Raw genomic sequence first — 24,492 nt, 5'->3', positions numbered from 1 at the left:
GATGTTTGCAACAGCTTGAACAGCCTGGGAAATGGGGACGAGGAAAAATTTGTCTTGATTTGTCACCAAACAGGAACTCGAGGGCCTGGAAATGTTATTAGACAGAAACTAAATATATGTGGAAGGGCAACATAGAAAAAGGGTCTGCGACAAGCCAATGGAGAAGCAGCATCCGGGACAGAGGTGTGCAAGAAACACATTGCACTGGAGAGAGTCTGATGGAAACCTCACACCTCGCATACAGCACTGCCCAGGAATAAAACAAAACTTCACCCAGGCACAGCCACACGGTCGTGCAGAATCAGGGTTCCTCCTTCCTCCACTCAGCAACTCCCAGCAAAACAGGAGTGCAAAAATCTTAGCCCTGGTAGAGGGGATCCACTTTATCAAGCCCCTAAACACCAAGGGGCTTGATAAACACAACAGAAGAGTTGATCACACAACAGAAAACAGTTATCAACACAAGAGTTGCTAACACAACAGAAAACTCTGTTTTCTTTGGGGTAAAGCTGGAACAGGGGAGGGACCTCTGGAGGGAATGGAGGGGGATGGGACAATCCCCATGGGATGGGACAGGGAGCGATGATGGAGAAGTGTCCTGTGCCCCGTGCAGGGCCCAGCACTCACCGGTGTTGCAGCACAGCCACCCGGAATGGTCACCGGTCGTCAGCGGGTGAAATCCCACTGTCACCCGCATGCTGTCGCCAGCGCCCAGAGTTCCCGTGGTCGGAACCACGGAGAAAGGACTGCAACACAAAGAGAGGGCAGCAGCTGCCACGCTCTGCTTCCTTTTGTTGCTCTTTCCCAGCCCTGTTATCACCCAAAGGTGTTTTGCACAAGGACAGATCCTCACCTCTGGGTGCTCAGCTGGTAATGAGCTGCCCGGTTACCGACATTGCGAACCAGCAGAGTCTTCTGGGTGCTGTACTTGACCGGACAGGCCGAGAAGTCCAGCTGCTCAGGGAAGGTCAGGATAGTTCGGCCACCAATGGCCCGAATTGGCACAACTATCCTTTCACTTTCAGTCATGCAGACGAGCTGGTGGGAATAATCCTGCAGGAAAAGAAACTAGCTCAGCACAGGACATTTAGTGCCATCCCCGTGGCAGAAGAAAAACCGTTTCCTATAACCCTTCAAGGGCATCAGTTTACCTATTCCACCCTAAAATGAACACTAACTTCTACTAATATGTCGCATTTTAAAGGCACCAGTGCACTTTGCAAAACCTATCTCAGTGGCATTAAGCTCTTGTGTCACTTGGGTCATCCAGAGAACTGCCCTAGGCCACCATAATTTTTACTCTAAATTTTAATGATGTTAAATAATTCCTAAGTCCCTTCTAAGGAACATGGAGCTAGGGAACTCAGGACATTCCTCTTTAGGTTTCTGTATTCCCACTGTTTGAGAATAGGACAAAGTGTTAAACTGACTCTAAGCAGCAAAAAGAAGATGAGGAAACAGCTGCACCCAAAAAGCTCCTGCACCTCTGGCCTGGTGTAGAAACATCAGTTGGCTCAGAACTGCCCTCTACCTTTGCCTCTCCAAGCGAGTCAGGAGAAGAACAGCGCTAAGAGGTGGCAGCATGCTGTTGGAAAGAGCCTCTGTTTTCCTGCAAGGCTTCCTCCCTTCCATGCCATGTCCTAAACCCTTCTGTATGAACAAGCCTCCGGATCACAGCACTGAGATCGCACTTGCCAGGGCCCCAGCACCGCTGTTCAAACCTCCACACAAAAGCACCTTTGGCAGGGAACGGCTGCCAGGTGACAGAGCCACCAGAGTGACAGGCATGAAGACAGAGGCACAGCAGTGTCACTGCTCTGGGCTCACAGCTCTGCCTGCAGGTTGCGCCTGACCTACACGAGCTCTTTCATGCCGTCGTGTCCACTCGGCAACCGCTCGAGTGACCTGGCCAGGTGACACGACGACGGTGGAAATCACTGCCTTCGGTTCCCCGCAGGGTTTTCCAGGAGTGCCTCCAGAGGAGTGACCGGACGGCTAACCCACTGAAGGATGAGGCTGACTCTCTTTGGGGGTGAACGTCGGGGTTTTATTAGAAATTCCAGGAGCTCCATCAAAACTCAACAGAAGCCAACCAACGAGAGCCCCAAGAGGGACTCTGCAACAGTTTATAAAGGGGGGAGTGGAAGGGGAGAACAACCAATGGGGTAGAACTGGGGAGTGGCTTTCAAGGGGATGGATAGGGATAACAACCTATTAGGGGAAAGTAGGGGAGGGGTCCCTGGTACTGATCCAATCACTCGACGCTCCTGATGGAAGTTTCTGGGTGGTGGGAATGGGCTGCCGAGTGATGGACAGGGCACCAGGGAGGGGACTCAGGAATGACTCAGCAGTTCTGCTGAGAAACATCAGTTCTGCTGAGTCAAGGGGCAGGCTTAGGGAGGAGTGACAGGGGTTGAACCAAAGGGATATGGGGGAGTAACAGGGACAAACCATTCTTAGAACATAGGCAAGAACAACAGTATAACCAAACATAATAAAACACAATACAACAAATCAGCAATCAAGCAATCAGTGCAGGACTGCTTCTGATGCCTTGAATCAAGAAGCCAGAGAAGAACAGCAAGCCAAGAGAAGAGAAAAATGGGGAGCCAGGAAAAAGGACCAAGAAGACCTTTTCAAAAGTAGATGAAAAAGAAGATCACTTAAGAAAGGTCATTATTTTTGCTTCCAAGATCTGTACCATCTAGATAGGGCCAGACTTGCTCAAATTATCCTGAATGACAGAGAGTGTTTGTCCTGTGAACTCCCACCTGCTCTTTGGGCATTTGTTTCCTCTTCAGTTTCATTGGATTGAGGCAGTGACCTTTTCAGAGAGTGGGGAGGAGCTCTCACAACTCCCCTAACCCCATCCCTGCACAACACTCAGAACTCCCAGCAAGGAGATGTCCCTGCTGTGTGAGTCCAAGAGAGGCAAGAAAGGAACGTTGTAGCAAGAGTGAGGTGCACAGAAATGTGTCCAAGTTTTCCTTCTCTCTGTTCATCAGCATTTGTTTTCTCGGTCTGGGCTCACAGGCCCCTCCAGAGAAGAAAACAGAGGGATCTCCTTGGCAGAGCCTCAGCAGTGGGGCATCTTCAGTCCAGTGAGCTCCAGACCCCAAGGGACCTTTGTGGCCCTGACTCCAGCGCTGCCTGCAGGGCTGGATCTGCGCCCACACAGGAGACGAGAGAGAACAGCTGGCTTGGAACCTCTTCTAGCTGGGACCAGCCGTGTCTCTCAAGGCTCTGGGCAGAGCTTGAGCTTCCCCCCACCAACATGCCCAGGTGCCCAAGGGCAGGTTGGTGAGAGCAGCACAGGTGAGTGCCCAGCCTGACAGAAGGAATTGCTGTGGCAAAGGGAAAGGGAGAGAACACACGCTCCGGGCTTCAGCTGCACATTGCTTTAACTTGGCTCCGGTGGCACAGCCAGGCAAGAGCCTGAGGCAACACACGGCGTTCCCTACTGCACCAGGACAGCCCCCACCAACAGGAGCAGGGCACAAAGAGGTGGGGAGGGGGTCTGCAGCTTCACAGCGCTGCTGGACAACAGGGGCAGGGAGAGGAGGGACGCGAGGGGAGTTTCCAGCCTTAACACAGCCCCAGTGGCTACTTACAGTAAAAGACTTCAGCATTTCCCTGGACCAAGGACGAGGTGTCGGTGTCTTTTTTGGGAATCCAGAAGCCATTTTGAAGGGAGGATATCCCAGATCAGCAACAAAGCCTCAATGAAACTGGAAGGAGCAACAATGGAACTCTGAAAATCCAGAACCCAATTCCTGGCAGATTCAAGGCATATACTGGTGCTAAAAAATTTATAGCATTTGAAAGTAGCTAAATGCTTGTTTGGTGTAAGTAGCTAGTATTGTCAGGCCTCTAGTTGGGCTTTACTTGAACTATATGGCTATGTTGTGCAATTCAGAGATGGATCCTACTGAAACCAGGAGCTAAAAATCTGAACATTAATAATAGTTAGAAGAGACCAAGCTCTCAGGACTCCTGTGCAGAGACCAATGCTCTGCGTGTTCAGGACTCCTTTGCAGAGACAAATGCTCTGCGTGTTCAGGAATCCTTTGCAGAGACAAATGCTCTGCGTGTTCAGGAATCCTGTGCAGAGACCAATGCTCTGCGTTTTGAGGAATCCTTTGCAGAGACCAATGCTCTGCGTTTTGAGGAATCCCTTGCAGAGACCAATGCTCTGCGTTTTGAGGACTCCTTTGCAGAGACCAATGCTCTGCGAACAATTCGCTTGTGAATGGCGAGTGTAGCCGCCTGCACGAGCCCAGGCTGGCACAAGCAGCCAGGAGCGCGGTCTGTGGCCACTGAGCTGTTCCGCAGCACAGCAGCCCCGCACGTCACAGCCGCCGCCGCCGCCGCGTTCGCGGTTACCAGGCACCCACGGCACCCGATCGTCGGGGCCGGGCGGGGCCGGGCCGAGCCGCAGCGATTTTCAAAGGCGATCGTCACTTGAGCTACTGACTTGACTTTGGTGCTTTCTGAAGAGTTTTTCTCCAAGTATTTAGGAAAGCTTCAAATGTGGTGATAAAGGCACCCCTGGCAGGCCTATCCATTGCTCTTGGGGTAGCACTAGTATTCTACCCTGGCTGGAACACCAGGAGGGGCTGAGGGAGCTGGGAAAGGGGCTCAGCCTGGGAAAAAAGAGGCTCAGGGGGGACCTTCTGGCTCTGCATTACTCCCTGACAGGAGGGGACGGGAGGGTGCTGCGAGTTCAGGAGGCGCCGGAGCGGCGTGGCTCCCACTGTCCCCTCTTCCACAACTCCCTACAACTCCCTTCTACCTCTCCACGTCCCTGCCCCCCCCATTTCTGTGACCCTGAGACCCCCCCTGCACTCCCATTCCTGAGAACTGAGACGTCCTTTTACCCCTTTGCCTGGCCGGCACTGAGACGCCCCTGTCCCTCGCCTGTGCCCTGTCCCTCAGCTGTCCCCTGTCCCTCGGCTCTGTGGGTTGGGGGTGGCAGCAGGACCCGGGGCAGCCCTGGGGGAGAACAGCCCTGAGCCCCAGCTCAGCCAGTTCCCCCAGTTCCCCCCAGGTCACTCCCAGCCACTTTCAGTTACACTCACTATGTTCCCAGTATCATCCTGGTCACTCCCAGTATGATTCCAGTTGCTCTCAGTGGCCCCTAGCATAGACCCAGTCACTCCAAGTATGATCCCAGTATGAGCCCACTATGATCCCAGTCTTCCCCAGTATGGTCCCAATCAATCCCAGTTGCCCCCAGTGTAGAGTCAGTCACTCCCAGTTGCTCTCAGTGTGTTCCCAGTCACTCCCAGTACAGTTACAGACACTCCCAGTACATCCCAGATGGCCTCAGCATACTCCTAGTCATTCCCAGTCACATCCACTCAGCCCAGTAAGGTTCCAGTTTCCAGCAGTATGATCCCAGTCACTCTCAGCCACTCCCAGTCAATCCCGGTTGGTGCCACTATGATCCCTGTTGCCCCAGTTCTGGTCCTGCTGGGTCCCAGTGTGCTCTGATCCTGCTCCCTGTGGGTCCCAGTCCTGGGTGCGGTGTGTCCCGCTGTATCCCGGTGTCCCACTCCATCCCAGCCTGTCCCAGTCCACGCCGGTCCCTTCCCAGCAGCCGCTGCCGTTTCCCAGATCCTGCCCCTCCCGCCCCCGGAGCTGCAGCCAGACGCCCCCCAAGATGCTGCCGGGGCTCGGGGGCTTCGTGTTGGGCTTCGTCTGCTGGGCTGGGGCTCAGCTTCCCCTGCGGGAGAAGGGGAGGAGGGTCCGGGGGTCGTGTCCCTCCTGGGAGCGCGTGTGACTCCCCCATGTCCCCCCATGCCGGGGTCACCCCCTTTTCTCTCCCCAGAGTCCTGCCCCAGCTCCTGCTCCCCTCTGGAATCCCCATTCCTGGGGTCCTGCGGGACCCCCCCGCAGCTCCTTCCCCACTTCCAGGACCCCCTGTACCCCCTTATCCTGCCCTGACATCCCCTGCACTCCCTTTGCCGGCTCTCCTCCTCTGGCAGCCCCTGGATCCCCTGATCGCCCCAAGGAAAGGGAGAGAAGAGCGAGAGGCACAGAAGGGGATCGCCAGTCAGGGATCGCAGTCCCAGCGCCCGCTCCTGCTCCGCCGGGGCTGGGAGCCGCAGCCGCAGGAAAAAATGGATCCGCGTGTAATAAACTGTGGTAACTTGTTTGTTCATCAAAAGAATTAGAATATTAAAGGAGGAAATATAAAAATTAAAGTATAAGGGACTAGCCTGCTTGTTAGGAGATAGGGGAGAACAATAAAAAAGCAACTGCTACAAACCACAAGGCTATAGGCATATTGCAAAACCGCAAGATCACAAGTATGATTAATCACCATATAGGGAGCTTTTCGTAGCTTTTTTGCAGACACAGGCTAAGGATGTCGGGGGATGGCCGGAGCTGATTATGAAATCAGCGACCACCAGGCAACGGCCACCGGACTAGACAACGTAGGAGTGCTCCGGGTACGCCCATCACTGTCCGGAGCCGATTGTGAAATCAGCGATCACCTGCCTCGACACAACGCAGAAACGACGCAGAGAGATGCTCAAGCTACGCCCACCGCTATCGCAAAAGACACGAATGAAGAAACCTCCAAGAAACTATAAAAGAGACTGAATAAGGGAGTGGGGTGTGGGGCACTGCAGTGTGGGACACTGCAGGAGGGGCGGTTAGGAGACCCCTACCCACCCAGCGCTGTTTTGCTTGCTACTGCTTGCTGTAATTAATAAAATTCTAATTGACCTTAAAAAGGCTGAATCAAATTATTCGCCTCAATTTATCACACGCGGATGGCGGGGCTTGCCCCGCTTCGGGCCGAAGCCGGCGGGTTCCAGGCAGGCTTGGAGCGCAGGGCCCGGCAGCTGAGCCCAGCCCGGCCCGGGGGTCCCGCAGGGAGCGGCCGAGGAGCTGCCGGGGGATGCCAGGAGGGGATCCCGGGGAATTCTCTGGAATTCCCCCGTCCCCTCCCCCCTCGCTCCCTCGGGCACTTTTGCTTCGGCCTTTCCCGCCCTGCGCCGCCGGGATCTGCCCGGTGCCCGGTGACGTCATTGCAGCCTCGGGCTGCCATTGGCGGGCAGCAAAGAGCGGCGCCAATGGCGGGGCCGGAGGCGGCTCTGGGGGCGGGGCCGCAGCGGAGCAGAGCGATGGCTCCAGCGCTGGGGCTGGGGGCGCTCCTGGGGCTCCGGGGGGGCGGCGAGAGGTGAGAGGGACCCCCGGCACCGGGACTCTTTGATCGCCCGTTCCGGAGCACCGAGGGGCCCCCGAACCCCCATTCCTGGGCGCCGCCATCCCCCCGCGCCCCCATTCCCGGCATGGGTTCCACCCTGCACCCCCTTATCCGGCACCAACAACCCCTGCACCCCCTTCCCGGCCATCCCGCCTCTCTCAGCCCCCCGAGCCCCCTTTTCCTTCGCCCACAGACCCCCTGGACCCCTATTCCTGCCTTTCCCACCACCCAGCCCCTGCTTTCCTCAACACCGAAAACACCCGGGACCCCTAGTCCCAGCCATCCTGGGTTTTCCATCAGGATCCTCGAGTCCAGCTGCTGGCCCTGCACAGGACACCCCAACAATGCCAGCCTGGGCCTGGCAGCGCTGTCCAAACGCTGCTGGAGTGCAGAGAGCCCTGGAGCTGTGACCCTTCCCTGGCGAGCCTGGTCAATGTCCCAGCAGCCTCTGGGGAAAAACCTTTTCCTGAGATCCAACCTAAGCCTGCCCCGACTCAGTTGCAGCCGCTCCCTCCACTCCTGTCCCTGGGCACCAGAGTGAAGAGGTTCCCACAGCTCCCAGCCAGGGACCCGCTGCCAAGGCTGCTGCCATGGCCACCAGGGCTGGCACCAGCTGGGATGCTCAGTCTCCACCAGCCAGGGTTTAGGAATGGGATTCCCCAATTTCCTGCTCCTGCTAAAACCGCCCTGCTACTCGCTGCCCTCCCGCCTCCCATGGAAAGCACAAAAGGCAAAGATCCTGGTCTGGGATAAGAACAGTTTAATGGGAACAGCAATGAGATAAGGAACAAACAGGAACAGAAACAATATTGAACACAGAAGGGATAAGAAAAATTATTTGGAGTACATCACCACCGACTGTCTCTTCCCAGCCACGTATTTCTTCCTACCTGGAATGGATGCCCTTCTCCTTGGGGCAGAGAGAGAGTCCCTTTCCTGCCCCTGGCAATGACCTGATGTGGGAGTGAATGTAATGACAGCGCCATATCCTATGGTCCCAGGTCATGTCATTGGCAGGGGCAGGAAAAGAGACAGGTTTCTTCCCAGCATGGATCACAGGGAACATGGGTCACCAGGGCTCTTCCCAATGTTGGTCCTCCAATGGGGGATGAAGCAGGAGCACTGCACAAAGCTCTTCCTGCAGTCAGGGCATTTGCAGGCCTTCCCTTACCGGTGTCTCCGTTGGTGTTCAGTCAAGTGAGAGTTCCTGGAGAAGTTCTTCCCACACTGGGGACACTCATAGGGCTTCTCCCTGGTGTGAATGCGGCAGTGGCTGATGAGGTGGGAGTTTTGCTTGAAGTCCTTCCTGCAGTCGGGGCAGCGGAAGGGCCTCTCATCTGTGTGAATCCGCTCATGCAGAAGGAGATGGGAGCTGGTGTGAAAACTCTTCTGACACTCAGAGCATTCGTAGGGCCTCTCCCTGGTGTGGATGCGTTGGTGGGTGACAAGGTGTGAGTTTTGCTTGAAGCCCTTCCCACAGTCGGGGCAGCGGAAGGGCCTCTCATCTGTGTGAATCCGCTGGTGCAGGATCAGATGGGAGCTGATCCGAAACCCCTTCTGACACTCAGGACACTCGTAGGGCCTCTCCCCGGTGTGGGTGCGTTGGTGGGTGATGAGCTCAGAGCTGCACCTGAAGCCCTTCCCACATTCCCCACACTTGTAGGGCCATTCCCCAGTGTGGATCATCTGGTGGCGGATCAGCTCAGAGCTGCAGCTGAAGCCCTTCCCACATTCCCCACACTTGTAGGGCCATTCCCCAGTGTGGATCATCTGGTGGCGGATCAGGTTGGAGCTCCGGCTGAAGCTCTTCCCACACTCCAAGCACTTGTAGGGCTTCTCCCCATCACAAAGCTGCTCATTCACCACCAGTTCTGACATCTGGCTGAAGCTCTGTCCACCTTCCTGGCACAGACTGTGTCTTTTCTCTTCAGAGCACTCTGGGCTGCGTTTGGAGCCCCTCTTCCTGCGGGATCTCTGGGGCTTTTCCTCCCCATTGGATTCCAGCACTGTGGAACCACTCGAAACGGCCTCTTCCATGAGGCTCTGCTGCGGGGATTTGTCCTCCCTGGTCTCCATCTTCAGCTCCTTGTCTGGGGGAGGAAGAACAAGGACGGGGTGGGATTTGCCTCCATGCCAGAGGGAAGGGGAAGGAGATGCCCCCAGTGCATCCCCGGGCGGTCGGCGCTGGCAGCGGGGTTGTCCTGCAGCCGGGGGCAATGCTGGGCTGGGAGATGGAGCAGGAGAGGGGGGGAAAGGGGCAGTGACTTCCTCCTCACCTGCCTGGGTGTCCTGGGGCATTGTCTCGATTTGAAAAGACAGCTGTCTGCTAAGGAAGGCAGGAGTCTCCCTTGAAATGGAAAATATTAACCCCCTCCCTCCTGCCAAATTATTATTGTTTTCAAATTAAGGGTCTCTTAGGCAAGGATAGGGGAATAGGAATAACAGATCTTTCCTAGAAAAAATCTAAAAATACAAATGCTTTTGGAGAAACAAAAAAAAAAAAAACACTGACTGAGTCAGAATATGACCTGACACCCTGTGGGTCAGGATGTTGGCAGCAGTCCCATGAAATGGGGGCTGCAGTCCTCCTGCAGTATGACAGGTGTTGTTGTGTTGAAGCAATGATCCTGTAGAAGGGTGAAGTTTTCCTCTGAAGGTCCAGTGGTGGTGTTGTTGGGAATCTTCCTCTGGGAATTCCGTGGAGAAGAAAAGCTGCTCCACTGATAATGCAGTGGGAAAAGGATGCCGATGGTGTTCAAAGTCCGAGATTATAAACAGGCAGGAATGCTTGGCCCCTCCCCCTGGGCGGAGCATCTCACAATGGGATGATGTCATTTTTCTCAGTCCTGCAGGGACATTCAATGGCCCATTAAGAGAAGATATTTCCTGCAGGAAAGATTGGTTCTGGAAGAGATAAAGAAAACTGGTCAATTAACAGAAGATAACTGTATCACTTCTAAGAGATGGGAATTGATTACACACGCCCAGCTACATCATGTAATTTAGAGATATTGACCCTTGTTCTGCCACTGCAAGATTGGGGAGAAAATACCTTGGACCACTATTTTTCCATTTTCACAGACCTTGGAGAGGACCCAAAAATCTCCCAAGATGGGGTTTGGAGGCCTCATCACACAACCAGCAGGCAGAGGCTGCGGGCTCTGGGCTCAGTGGCATGGAGACTGAGGAGAGAACAGGAGTAGCCTGGGAGGGGCTGAAGGGTGGTTTCAGAGATGGTGGAGCTTTTCTTCCTAGAGGAGATAAGCATGAGAAGGAAATAATGGCACCAAGGGCAGCTGGAGAGGCCCAGACTGGACAGCAGGAGAAAGGAATTTCTCTCCCAGGGCAGGGCTGTGGTGCAAGACGTCCCCCAGGAGCAGCCTGGAGCAGCCCAAAGCTTTGTGTGGCTTGGCAGCTCCTGTGCACAGCCCAGCAGGGCTGGGCCACTGCCTGCAGCCAGCCCAGGCACAGCCCAGAGGCACAGAGAGCTTCAATCAGTCAGGGCTGGGAAGGTGCTGAGAAGTGCCTGGGGCACAATCACTGCCAGCCCTTGACACAGGAACCTCTGGCTGCAGGACAATGCAGCTGCAGCTCCTGCAGTGTTCTCCTAAGGCTGGAACATCCCAATGCCCACAGACTCTGTGAGTACATTCTCTGAGGCCAGGGGTGCCCAGGGCTGTCCTGCAGAGCAGGGTCCTGCAGCCCAGGGCGCTGTGCTGGGCCAGGGCCTCTGCTGCCTGCCAGGGACAGCTCTCAGCCAGCCCTGGGTGCTTCTCACAGCACTGGGGGACAAGATCTGGCTGCAAGGAGACAGCTGGTAAGGCTTGGAAGTGTTCTCCTTGTGTGCTGAGGATGCTGCATTGTTCAGGACTGCTCCCAGCAAGGCATTGAAATGCAGAACATTTCCAAGTAGATTCTACTGTCGTGGTTTGACATGGAAGTGAATTTTTTTTTCGGGAAGTTGGGTCAAACCATTCAGTGATCATGTTTGGATATTGGCACCTGGAGTGACCACTGAACATATGGACACGCCTCTGAGAACAGAGGGTTCTCAGGGGGTTTTAACAGGGGGTTAAAAGCAAGAACTCCCAGGGGAACTCTCTCTTTGTTTCCAGTCATCAGAGAGTGCAGTGCAGACTCTCCCCTGCCCAGCCATGGCCTTGTCCAGGTCGGCCGAGGGGGCTGAAGGTCTGGAACCGAGCCAGCTCCTACAGAGGGAAGGGTGGAGAGAAGCAGAGATGCCTTTGTCCTCCCCCTCAGAGGGAAAGAGACAGAGAGCCTGACAGCACCTGGAGATTTGCCGGCAGAGGAGATGCAGAAAGGGGGGGGATGATGCCCATCGTGGGAGTCGAGAATGCGGGGCAGGGATTTCAGCCGTCCAGGGAGTCTGAATTTTTAATCCTTTCCGGGAAATGAGGGCTTTGTAAAATATTACTCCTCCTCGATTTGTAGTGGAAGAGATACAATCCGAGACCTGAGATGTTAGAAGGAGAAATATTTAGGTGGGAGGAGATGATGAAGTAGGTTTTGGCTGGACTTTTCTTGTTAGCTCTAGACTGAACCAAATTCTCCTGCAATAGAGACTGCATTTTAGGGGGATGCAGTGGTGACCCAAGGAGACCTGCTTCAGCAACCACCAGCGAAGGAATGGCAAGAACAGAGGAAAGCTGAGGAGGGAATGGTGATGCCCTCTGTCTTCAGGAAGAAGATGATTTCTGTTCCTGGACCCTTGGCCCCAGGGGAAAATGGGGGGACTGTAGTCCCAAGATGAGAAGCTGAACTGTTGTATCTTTGGGTCTGTGGCAAAGCATCCTTACAGGAGCCCTATGAGCAGTCTGTCCATGCGTGATGGTGAGAGCCCTGTGACATGGAAAGGAGAGTGTCACACTGGCAGATTTACTCTGGGTGGTTGCCGTGTGTGATGTGGAAACACAGGAGGTGGCAACTGTGTTTCCTGGGGGGTCTATGGCACAGGAGAGGCTCCTCTCTCCCTTGATAGACTGAGTATTGATTATCTGAAGGGTGGTAATTTGAACAGGAATCCCGGGTGACGTTTCATGGTGGTTGTGTTGGAAATTGGGAGGAGGAAGGGTGTTTTAGAGGGGCTCCTTGCTGGATTTAGTGTGTGTATCTTCTGTAGTAGTAGTTAAATAAAGTTTTTTTTTCCCTTTGTTATTAAGCTTGGGCCTGCTCTGCTCTGTTCCTGATAACATCTCACAGCATTTATTTGGGAAGGTGTATTTTCATGGGGTCGCTGGCATTGCGCCAGTGTCAAACCATGACATCACAGCACTGGCAGCCCCAACGTTCTCCTCTGTATGACAACAGAGCAGTGGCAGCCCCAGCATTCCCATGTGTGTGATACCACTGTGAGGCAGCCACAACATTCCCCTCTCTGTGACACCACAGCCCTGGCAGCTGCTGAGTTCCCCTGTCTGCTACACCACAGCCGTGGCAACCCCAGTGTTTCCCTGTCTGTGACACCCGAGCAGTGGCAGTCCCATTGTCCCTGGCTCTGTGACACCAGAGCAGTGGCAACCCCAACCTTCCCCTCTCTGTGACACCACAGATGTGGCAGCAGCACTAGATCAGAAGCAGCAGCCGTGGAACAACAAGGGAGCAGGGGAGGAGCAGAGAAGGAGCAGTGGAACAGTGGTGGATGAGCAGTGTTGGAGCAGCAGTGGAGCAGTGGTGGAGGAGCAGAGCAAGTGTGCTGAAACAGCACAACACAGCTTTTGAGCAGCAGTGGAGTGAGCATGGAAAAGGTGGAACAGTGGTGGAACAGGAACTACAGCCATGGAATAGAGGTGGCACAGGCCCCGCAGCTGTGGAGCTGTGGGACACAGAGCGGCTCCGAGCGCTGCAGGAGCCGGCCCCGCACAACAGAGCGATCCCTTCAGGCTGACCCAGCGCGGGGGGCAGAGGCAGGAATTGCTGCTGGGCTGTGGAAGGTGTGGATCGAGTGCATTGAAGGATGACCTGGGTGGTTGATCCTGCTCATTGTGGCTGCTTTTGTGCTGCCGGGATGGTTCCAGTTCGTCTGAAGTCATGAACTCAGAAGAAACTTGGGACAAAAGTTATCAAACTGCCTTCTTTATTGCAAGGGAAACACATCTGGGGAGAAGTTTCATGATTTCTGATTTGGGAACCAAAGTGGGTCAGTTATTGGCCTGTGGTCGTATTCTAATCCAGGCACAATTTCCATATTACTGCACTTTAGCGTAAGAAACGAGGAACGTGCCTCACCCTTGCGATGTTGACAATGGGTGAAGAGCTTTTTGTTGTTCTAGTGCTAAAAAAGCAATTGGAATTCTTTTCCCTCCTTCCCCTTTTCTTCCTCTCCCTGGCAATGAGCCTTCAACTCTTCCTGCAGGTCTCCTTCCCATAATCTGCTCTGGACTTGGAATGTGCCAAATGAACAGAGAGAAGACAGAGATTAATGGACCATAAAAACTTCAAGCTTTCTCCCTGTAGCCTCTGAAGTTCAAGGACTTGGAAACTTCTGCTTTTTCAACTGTTCACCACATGCCACTCCTCTAACTTTTGCCCGGCCATAAAACCTTCCTATGTCCCTGTTTGGGAATTGACACTCATATTTTTCAGGAGAACCACAGTGGGGGTCAAAGGTTTGGGTGCTGAAGCCTGTGGGAGCCTTGCCTGAATCACAGAGAATCCCAGTGTCCCTAGGTTTTTTTTCCCAGGTGTATCCAGATATTTGTCATAGGTTCCAAGAAGGAAAAAAGAAGTGGAGAAGTGGTTCCCAAGAGATGTCCATGGCTGCGATTCCTGTTTGACATAAGTGAAATTAGTGAAAGGCTCCTGCTTCTCTCTTTCCACAGGGACACTGTGGATGCATCCGGGATCTCTGGTGACCCAGCTGGGAAAACATTTCAGGCCACTGCCTTGACTGTTTGATCTGGAACTTGCCCAAGGAGCTGCAGTGCCCATGGGCAGAGATTTTCCTCTGGAATGTTGCTGCTTTGTGCTCCATGGATGAGAGAGCAGAGTGTCCCCGTGGGGGATTCTTGACTAGATGGACAAGTGCTATGATGTCATGGATGTGCTGACATCATCTTGAAAAGGAATTGTGCAAGACTTCGCAGTGTCCTAACTGGGGAACTTTGGCTGAGGCTTTGGCTGAACTTTGGTCCAGGCTTCCTTGGAGATCAGTGCCAGTCAGGGGGATGGAACCGGATGGCAATGGACCCCGTGCTGACAGCCCCAGGAGAACGAGCTGGACATTCATGGAGGCTCCCAGTGTGGGCAGATTGGCCCCCCAGATTTGGGGACTGCGGGGACAGCTGGGCTCCAGGACGGTTTGGATGGGTGGTGATGAAGGATCTCTGAAGCCAGGTCTTTAGAACATTTGGTTTATTCGAAGGGGTGAAGGGCCCTGCTTGGAGTTGCTAGCTGCAACTCGTGGCAGGCCCAGGGAGAGCGGGGAGAGAGAGAGAGAGAGGGTGAGCGTCCCAAGAGGAAGGTCCAAGAGAGCGTCCGGTCCCTCGGCCACACCTTATCAGGGGGCTTCAAGGTGGGCTGGGACAGGACTTGGGCCAATGGGGTTAGAGATACCTGATACTTCAGGGGAGGGTTACAGGTGAGGGATGAACCATACATTGGGGGGTGAGACAGAACATTCCATTTGACCTTTGGATCTATCTGTAAGTAAAGGGCATTGTTTAATCAGAAGGGGGGATTGCTTTCAACTTGGCTGTATTATTGCTTTCGAGATCCTCAGTAATTAAGGTTTGGTATTTCAAATCTTGTTCTCATCTCAATATCTGAATTTTCTGACTCTTTTGCCAGGCCATCCGGCTGGAAAAGAAAGAGGGATCTCCCAGGATTTTTCCTTTTTTACATGCATGTTCACAGAGGCTTATCAGCTTTCTCAGCGCTTTAACAGATTGTCAATTCTCAAAGCTAATTACTGATTGCTTTTTGTGTCAGACATGGAGGAAACTGCTAGCAGCTTCTCTTTGCATTTCTTCCATAAGCGCCTCCCATGCAAAACCACCCCACCATAGGAACAGGGGGCTGGTGAAGGTTGCCATGGAAACTGACCATAGCAACAGGGGGGCTGGTGATGTTTGCCTAGGAAGGAACCGAGTTGCCACAGGCCCGCAGAGGGGTTCCATGGGGACTTCCCAAGAGTCTCCAGGCTGTTCAAGAGCTGGAATGTCACAGGCAGAGACAGGGGCTCCATGGAGACCTCCCAGGGCCTTCTGGAGATGGTAAAGAGCCGTGTGGTCAGAGGCAGTCACAGCCATTCCATGGTGACATCCCAGGGGACCTTGGGCTGCAAAGGCACCGATCTGTCACAGGCACTCACGGGGGCTCCACGGTGACATCCCAGGAGTCCCCAGGCTGCCAAAGAGCCGGGATGTCCCAGACTGGCACAGGAGTTCCTGTCATGGGCAGAGTGGGAGCTTCAGCAAAAGCTTTGTTTCTTTATTGGAGAAACTCCTGCTGAGTCATGAGGTGGAAAAATGGCTTTCATTTTGGTTACAGCTATCTCCTCTAACTCATCACTGTCTTTTTCCACAGGGCAGAACCCAATGCCCAGCCACAGCCAATGTCCAACAGCAGCTCCATCAGCCACTTCCTCCTGCTGGCACTGGCAGACACGCGGCAGCTGCAGCGCCTGCACTTCTGCCTCTCCCTGGCCATCTCCCTGGCTGCCCTCCTGGGCAACGGCCTCAAAATCAGCGCTGTAGCCTGCGGCCACCACCTGCACACGCCCATGTTCTTCTTCCTGCTCAACCTGGCCCTCAGCCACCTGGGCTCCATCTGCACCACTGTCCCCAAAGCCATGCACAATTCCCTCTGGGACACCAGGACCAGCTCCTATACAGGATGTGCAGTCCAACTATTTTTTTTTTGTCTTTTTCATTTCAGCAGAGTTCTCCCTTCCTACCATCATGTGCAGCAGTTGCCTGGGCCAGTGGCTTTCTCTTTTCACTGCTGCACCCAGCCAATACATTTTCCCTGCCCCTGTGTCAGGACAATGCCCTAGGCCACTTCTTCTGTGAAATCCCTCAGATCCTCAAGCTCACGTGCTCCACATCCTATCTCAGGGAACTTGGGTTCATTGCAGTTAGTGCCCGTTTAGGACTCATATGATTTGTGTTCATTGTTTTCTCCTATGTGCAGATCCTCAGCGCCGTGCTGAGGATCCCCTCTGAGCAGGGACAGCACAAAGCCTTTTCCACCTGCCTCCGTCCCCTGGCCATGCTCTCCTTGTTTGTCACCACTGGCACATTTGTCTGCCTGAAGCCCCTCTCCATCTCCTCCCCATCCATGGAACTGGCACTGTCAGTTCTGTATTTGGTGGTGCCTCCGGCCCTGAACCCCCTCATCTACAGCCTGAGGAACCAGCAGCTCAAGGCTGCAGTGTGGACACTGATGACTGGATGATTTCAGGATCATTCAAGTGCTGGCAAATCAATTGTAATAAACTCTAAATCACTTGGAATAAAAGTAATCTTTGATGCTTCTTGTTGGTTATGTCTTGTTTTTTTTTTTCCTTTGTTTTATTTTTTTTTCATCTAGTCCACAAAGGAAAGCCATTCCTTGTGGCATTTCTCATTTTGTTTCTCTTCACCATCCCTGTAGCCACAGACTGTGTCAATGAGGGGCTGCACTCTCGGTGGCTTTAAAGGAACTCAAGGATCTCCCAGCAAAGTTTTTTGCAGAGATGCCCCTTTTGTTGCCTTCTCTAGAGCTGCAGCAGCAATGTCTGTGTGCAGAGCTGGGGGCAGATCAGTGCTGGCACAGCAGCTGTGCCCAGCAGCAGCAGCACTTGGTGGTGCCAGTGCTGCTCCTGTGCCACTGCCCGGCTGCCCTGGTGGCCCTGGTGTTGCTGCAGGGCCTGAGTGCTCTCGGGGCCGGGCACAGTCCTGGGGGTGGCAGTGCCAGGGCTGCAGCAGAGACAGGCCATGGGCACTGCTGGGGCAGCGCTGACGCCTCAGGCCAGGGTCTGGGGACTCCAGGCTCCTTTGCCCAGGCTCTCTCAAGAACATGGCCAGGCCAATGCTCAACAGAGAAAAACCCCCGTCAGCAGCCCCAGGCTGGCCGTGGGCAGGCTGGGGGCAAACAGCACGGCTGGTGCTCAGCCAGGGCCCTGGGGGAGAGGGGAAGGAACAGCAGAGCAGGGGCTGGTCCTTCCCCACTGTGCTGGACAGCCCATGGCAGTGTCCCAGAGTGTCCTCATGGAGCTGCCAACATTATCCCCCCTCTGCAGCCCTGGCCTCTTCCCCAGCTCACAGAGGTGCCACATCCTTGCAGGCACAGACACAGCAGCACTGGCTCAGGAGCCCCTGTTTGCATTGCACAGAGCTGGTGGGAGCACAGCCATGCTGTTGGTGTGGGGACATGAACCTGAGGGAGCACAAATGCCATCAGCCCCTGAGGCCAGGAAGGGCTGGGGCATGGCAGGGAAACCACTCAGCTTTGTCCTGGCCTCTGCAGTCAGTCAGAAAGTTTGTTCCCATCAGCTGGGAGTTGTCTTTATGGGCTTTCCCCTAGGAGCGCGGGGGAAATGCCACCAAGGGAACTTTGAACTTTTGAATACTCTTGGCCTCTCTAAATCGAGGCAAGTGACAATTGCAGAGACTTTTTCCACAAGAGCGCTCCTGTCATCTGTGGACATTGTACATATGTTCCCCAGTAGGGCCAGAAAACTGCATAACCCAGAGTAGGTGTACTGTTGTTTCCTTTTTCTGCCGTTTGTTGGTTTTTATTATGTTAATTTTGTATTGTTATATAGTGCTCTTTTTTTTGTACTGTCTTATATTTTTTTTAATAAATTAGACCACAGCTAGGGACGTAGGGCAGCCACAAGCCTGTTAGGTAGCTGATAGTGAGTAGGGACAGAACCTATTATTTCATAACGTGTCAATTAACAACCAAATTGGACCACTTCACCGGACTTGTCCACGGTGGACGGGCCACCTTTACTTAACCTGGAAAAGGAACATATATTCTATATATGTGTTTGAAAAACAGCCAAATACCTCGTCATCTAATTAGTGACGCACATGAATAGATGAACGAGATTCCCAGTGTCCCTACCTACTGTCATGAATAAATTCGGTAAAGTTAAGATAGTTGAAATAAGCTGATAATTGTTAGACACCTTTATTGTACACCATATTCACTCCAGTTGTACCCTTGTTGTAATACCCCCCCCCGTTACTTCCCCCACTGCTGAATTGTTGTACCCCCTTGTGTTAATACTCCAGTTGTACCCCTTGTTACTTCCTCCACTGTTGAATCCCTTTCTTGGTACCCTTATTGAGTCTCTCGGGTATTGCCTCCGCTGCTCCCAAAATGGCGGCCGGAAATAGCTCCGGTAATATGCAAATGAAGCTAGGCAGAAGAAGACTCCACAAGAGGCCCTGGAAACAACGAGCCGACATGGAGATTTAGAAAATTAAGTGACAAGACTCAGTGGGGAAGAGTCCCCCTGTACCATCAACCAGGTTTTGGAGATCACCACCATCTAAAGGTAATCAGACTGAGATGAGGACCCTAGTCAATGAGCCGGGAGGCGTCTTCCTAGGCACGCCCACGAGGACTGGAGTCCCAGTTCTGCTGCAAAGCAAAACTGATCACCTCCTCCTCTGCGTCGCCAAAGGGAGCAGCAGCGGTGTGTGCGACCCCTCAGACTCCCACCCAGAGCTGATCACTCAATAAGGGCCTTTAAAAGGAGCTGGTCTCCTGGCCCATTTCTATCACCTACTATCCAGTGAAACCACAGCCAAGGGAACGAGCTTGGCGGAATCAGCGGGGAAAGAAGACCCTGTTGAGCTTGACTCTAGTCTGGCGCTGTGGAGAGACATGAGAGGTGTAGAATAAGTGGGAGGCCGGGCGCACGCTCAGCGCGGTGGGGCGACCCGCCCGCCGGCGTCCCGGCCGTCGGTGAAATACCACTACTCTGATCGTTTTTTCACGTATCCGGTGAGGCGGGGGGGCGAGCCCCGAGGGGGGCTCTCACTTCTGGCGCCAAGCGGCCGGCGCGCACCGGCCGCGACCCGCTCCGGGGACAGCGGCAGGTGTGGAGTTTGACTGGGGCGGTACACCTGTCAAAGCGTAACGCAGGTGTCCTAAGGCGAGCTCAGGGAGGACGGAAACCTCCCGCGGAGCAGAAGGGCAAAAGCTCGCTTGATCTTGATTTTCAGTACGAATACAGACCGTGAAAGCGGGGCCTCACGATCCTTCTGGCTTTTTGGGTTTTAAGCAGGAGGTGTCAGAAAAGTTACCACAGGGATAACTGGCTTGTGGCGGCCAAGCTTCTCCTCACAGGACTTGTGTTCCAGACCCCTCAGCAGCCCTGCTGCCCTTCTCTGGACACTCTCCAGCCCCTCCATGTCCTTCCTAATTTGGGGGGCCCAGAACTGGACACATCACTCAAGGTGCTGCCCAACCAGTGCTGAGTGCAGGGCAAGAATCACTGCCCTGCTCCTGCTGGCCACAGCATTCCTGATCCAGCCCAGGAGCCATTGGCCTTCTTGGCCACCTGGGCACACTGCTGGCTCATGCCCAGCCTGCTGTCCATCAGTCCCCCAGGTCCCTTTCTGCCTGGCAGTTGTCCAGCCCCTTTGTCCCCAGCCTGTAGTGCTGCAGGAGTTGTTGTGGCCAAAGTGCAGGACCCGGCACTTGGACTTGTTCAGCCTCACCTTGTTGGATTTGGCCCCTGGATCCAGCCTGTCCAGGTCCCTGTGCAGAGCCCTCCTACCCTCCAGCAGATCCACACTCGCATCCACTTTGGTGTCATCTGCAAATTTGATGATGGTGGACTCAGTCTCCTCATCCAGATCATCAGTGTAGATCTTCAAATCCACGCTGGCAGGCTCTGATCCCTCGGCCATCCTGCAGGTGCCCTGTGATGGCACTCAAGGTGATCTCTTCCATAACCTTGCCGGGCACCGAGGTCAGGCTGACAGGCCTGGAGCTCCCCAGCTCCTCCTTCCAGCCCTTCTTGGGGATGGGCTCACATTGGCACCTCCAGTTACCTGGGACCTCCCTGCTGAGCCAGGACTGATGATAAATGATGGACAGCAGCTTGGGGAGCTCATCCACCAGCTCCCTCATCCCCCTAGCATGGATCCCATCCAATCCCATACACCTGTGAGCATCTGAGTGGCTCAGCAGGTCCCAACTGCTCCCTCCTGGATTACAGGGGCTGTTCTGCTCCCTGTCCCCATTTACCAGCTCAGGAGAACACTTGTCCTGAGGACAACCTGTCTTCTTGTTGAAAACTGAGACAAACAAGGTGTCAAGTAGCTCAGCCTTTTCCTTCTCTTTAGTTACTTGATCTTTAGTTCTCTCTGTAGGAACTGAGCTTGTGACCCCTTTATCTTTAGTTATATTCTCCACTGCATCCAATAAAGAATAGAGATTCTCCTTCTCCCTGGTTTTGCTAACTTTTTAATTAAAAAAAGTTATAAAATATTTTTTATAAAAATATTTTTTTTTTACAGAAGCCACTAGGTTTAGTTTTAATTGAGGTTTCACCTCTCTAATTTTCTTTCCTTATAGCCTTAAACAAAGTCCATAAACACTTCCTGAGTTGCTGGTCCTTTTTTCCCCTGTGTTCCCAAAAAAGCTGCATGGGCAGCCTGGACAGTAATTTTCCTCACTAGCTCATCTTTTGGCACGCTGGGACAGGCTGCTCCTTCCCCCATCAGATTGCTTTCTTGAAATGTCTTCATCCTTCCTGGACCTCTTTCCTTTTAAGTGTTGATTCCCTTAAAAACACCTGGGAACTGACTGAGGCTGCCCTCTATGCCCTTGTCCAGATCAGCAATAAAGAGATTTAAATGACCAGGCCCCAGTCCTGAGCTCTGGGGACACCCCTGGATGTGACTCCATTCCTCAGCTGCTCTGAGTGCCAGGACATGGCTGAGGGAAATGGTGGGTGGGGGTAGGGACAAAGTGTTTTTGATTGTCAGCCATGAAGGCTCTTGATTTTCATATCTGTTCAGACTGCACTAGGAGGTGCCCCAGCTCTGGGATGGGCCCTGGGCCTGGAGCAGGAGCAGCTCTGGAGGGCCCCAAGGCCGGGCCTCTTGTGCTGGCCTGGGCAGATGGGATGGCAGCAGGGGCTGCAGAGCTCTCAGCACCTGAGCCAGAGGGGAGCAGGGCAGCCAGGGAGCCTCCTTGTGCCTTGGGCAAGCCCCTTCCCCCATGGCTGGGGCTGAGTCCTGGCTGAGCTGCAGCTGCTGCTGTGCCCTTGCCAGGGGCTGAGGCCGTGGGGCCAGTGGCCAGAGCAGCCTGGCCTGAGCAGAGCTGTGGGGCCAGAGGCGGCTGGGCTGTGCTGGGGAGAGGCCCTTGGTGCTGCACAGAGCTCAGGGCAGCTGGCAGAGCTTGCAGGGAGCTGGGCTGGGCTGGGAGAGGCTGACAGAGAAACCATCAGTGACCATCTCAGCCTGGCTGAGCGTGCAGGGGCAGGAGAGCGTCCCTGGGGCTGGGCAAGCAGAACTCGGAGGCACCAAGGGCACCAACAGCTGGGAAATGGAGTGTGGAATGTGGCTCCCTCCCTTCAGCCGCTCCCCCCGCTGCCGTCCCGCCGCAGGCTCGGCCGGGGCCGGCCCTGAGCAGCAAGGAAGGAAGGCCGGCAAAGCAGAAGGCTCGGCGAGAGCCGAGGAGCAAGCTCCTTGGGAAAGGGAGGGCGCTAAGCCTGCCCGCCCTGCCTCTGCAGCGGGCTCTCGCCCTGCCGGCCGAAGGCCCCGGCTGCCTGGGTGTCGGCCCGCTGCCGACCCTCCCGCCGCTGCCGCTGTGCGAACTGGCTGAGGAGAGACTGGGCCGGGGGGGAAAAGTCTGCAGGCGGCGGCAGGGAGTGCGATGGGGGAGGGCGGGGAGCGCCCAGCCATCGATGGGCGGGCGGCTGCGACAGACAGGGGCAGGGAAAGGGGCAGGGACAGGGATTTCTTCTTTCTTCTTTCTGCTTTTTTTTATTTTCCCCAGCTATGGTTTACAAATGATGAAAAGCCATTGCTGCTGCTGCTGCTGCCAGCAGGAGTGCACTAAGTCAAACAGAACCCCCCAGGAAGGACGCAGCTGTCCAGGGCCCTGGCTGCAGGGAGGGTCTGAGCCTGGTGTTAATACCAGAGGAAGTGCAAAAGACACCTGCGTGTGGTGTGGGCAGCTGAATGATCTGCTCTGCCCGGTGGCAGAGCTTAAGGAAGAAGTGGAAAGGCTGAGGAGCATTAGGGAGAGCGACACAGAAATAAACTGGTGGAGTTACAGCCGTCCAACCCTGAGAGAAGCTCAGCAGGAGCCAGAGGAGCCCTGCCCTTCTTGGCATCAGGCAGAAGGAGGAGACCTAGGAGACAGTGGGGAATGGAAATGGGTCTCTGCTGGGGAGGTCATAAAATTCCGTCCTGACCCCCACCACCTACCCAGGTGCCCTGACAGAATAGGTATGAGGCTTGGCTCCAGAGGCTCTGCCAGATGACACTACAGAAAAAATTCTGCCTGGAGAGTCTCCCAGCTGCACTTGCTCTGTCACACAGGTCACAGCCTCAAGCATTAAGAGGAAAAGAAGGGTAGTGCTAGTAGGTGACTCCCTTCTAAGGGGAGCTGAGGGCCCTGTAGATCGACTGGATCCATTCCACAGGGCAGTCTGCTGCCTCCCTGGGGTCCAGGTACAGCAGGGATATCACCAGGAAGTTCCCTAATGACTAAATGAACTTCATCTGTTCACCACTGTCTGGGCTACAGTGACCGTGAAAGAACAGAGTTCTCAATATTCGGTGAAACAAGGAGGGGCATCAACAAAACTTCCACTCTGGACTTCTGGAGGGCAGATTCGGCCTGTTCAAGAGACTGATTTGGCAAGAACCCTGGGAAACAGCCCTTAAAGACAAAGGGGTCCAGGAAGGATGGACATACTTCAAGAAAGAAGTCTTGAAGGCACAGGAACAGACTGTCCCTGTGTGCTGAAAGGCGAGCTGACAGGGAAGACAAGCAGCCTGGATGGGCAAGGAGCTTCTGAAGGAACTAAGGGAAAAAAAGAGGGTGTATCACCTTTGGAAAGAGGGTGAGCTGTTGAAGGATGTTGCCAGGCCATGGAGGAAGAAGATCAGAGAGGCAAAAGCCCAATGAGAACTTGAGGAAATCCAGTCATTGCAACCAACCTTTCCTTGCCAAAATGCCATCCTTGGTTGGAGTAGAAGTGGAACTGGAATGCTAAGTGCTGAGCTCCTGAAGCCAGCAGGGACACACACCTGAGAGCCAGGCATGGTTTCCTTGGCCTAAAGCACTCAAAAGCACCAACACCCCCCTGAGGCCACACGTCAGTTTTAGCCGTGGGCCGTGTATCTCACTGAAATGGATCTGTCAGACCAACCTCCTCTTCTCTTTATTCTCCTCTTCCTCAGTAGGAAAAGCCTTCCACTGGAAGTGAGCCGTGACGTTACTCCTGTTTTTAATGAACATGGTAGCGTGGTTGGACATGGTGATGAAAGTCGTCTCAACCTCCATGAAATTTGTGCTCAACCCAACACGGACAGCTCCAGCTTCTCCGTGGAGCTCTGTGTGGATAGTTTCTTCACCTGGAACAAAGCAAAGGGGAGTCTTTGCTCAGCTCAGTTGCTGATGGAAGCACAAGGACCAGAGCAAACTGCAGGTCACAGAAGAAAGTGTCACAGCTTTTAGCTGAATGAGCAGTTCCATGGATCAGTACATTTATCACATCCCTACAGCTCTGGGGGTACAGCGTGAGGATGTCCTGGGCACCTCCTTAAACACCTGATTTCTGAGAGTGTTTGTGCAGATTTGACCCCAAGCTGACAGTACGTACAGTGAGATTTGTCAATGTGCTCCGGTGACCCACTCAGATCACCAGGATTTCTGCATCAAAGTCCTTCAGGTGACGCTGAGGAGCCCAGTTCAGTCCTGGCTTGCCCAGGGTCTGCCCTGGGCATCCCACGAGACTCCTGTCTCTCCTGATCCCTTGGATCCCTTGTTGCTGACCAGCAAATACACCTGGGGGCATGTGGGCAGCAAAAGGAGGCCCAGAGGAACAAGTAGAGTGACAGCCCACAGCAGGAGGGGACACAGGTGAGGAAACACAACCAGCCTGGCTCTGCAATATGACAAACCACTACAAAATGAACACCGTGAAAATCATCATCATCTCCCTGTCCAAACCCACAGCTGCATTAGTCGTGAAATATTTTATATTGTTCTGATCTCAAAACCCAAGCTGGAGCACAGCAAATTCAATAAAAAAGGGACAAAGGAAAGATTAATAAGTACAGAACAGCTTC

The 24,492-nt window shown here is 54.1% G+C and overlaps 1 protein-coding gene across 1 annotated transcript in view; it reads right to left on the bottom strand.

Annotated features, from left to right (window-relative positions):
* Positions 1-24,492, bottom strand: part of LOC128821200 (zinc finger protein 208-like) — a 1,118,338-nt gene that overhangs the window by 1,085,226 nt on the left and 8,620 nt on the right. Inside the window, exon 2 of the mRNA XM_054002161.1 lies at positions 8,514-9,065. Within this exon, the coding sequence (XP_053858136.1) occupies positions 8,514-9,065 (552 nt within the window). The remainder of the gene's footprint in view (positions 1-8,513; positions 9,066-24,492) is intronic.

The sequence above is a fragment of the Vidua macroura genome, chromosome 36, assembly GCF_024509145.1.
Source record: "Vidua macroura isolate BioBank_ID:100142 chromosome 36, ASM2450914v1, whole genome shotgun sequence".
Taxonomy (NCBI): Eukaryota; Metazoa; Chordata; class Aves; order Passeriformes; family Viduidae; genus Vidua; species Vidua macroura.
The sequence above is the reverse complement of the archived record's forward strand: the minus strand, read 5'-3'. Positions and strand labels throughout refer to the sequence as shown.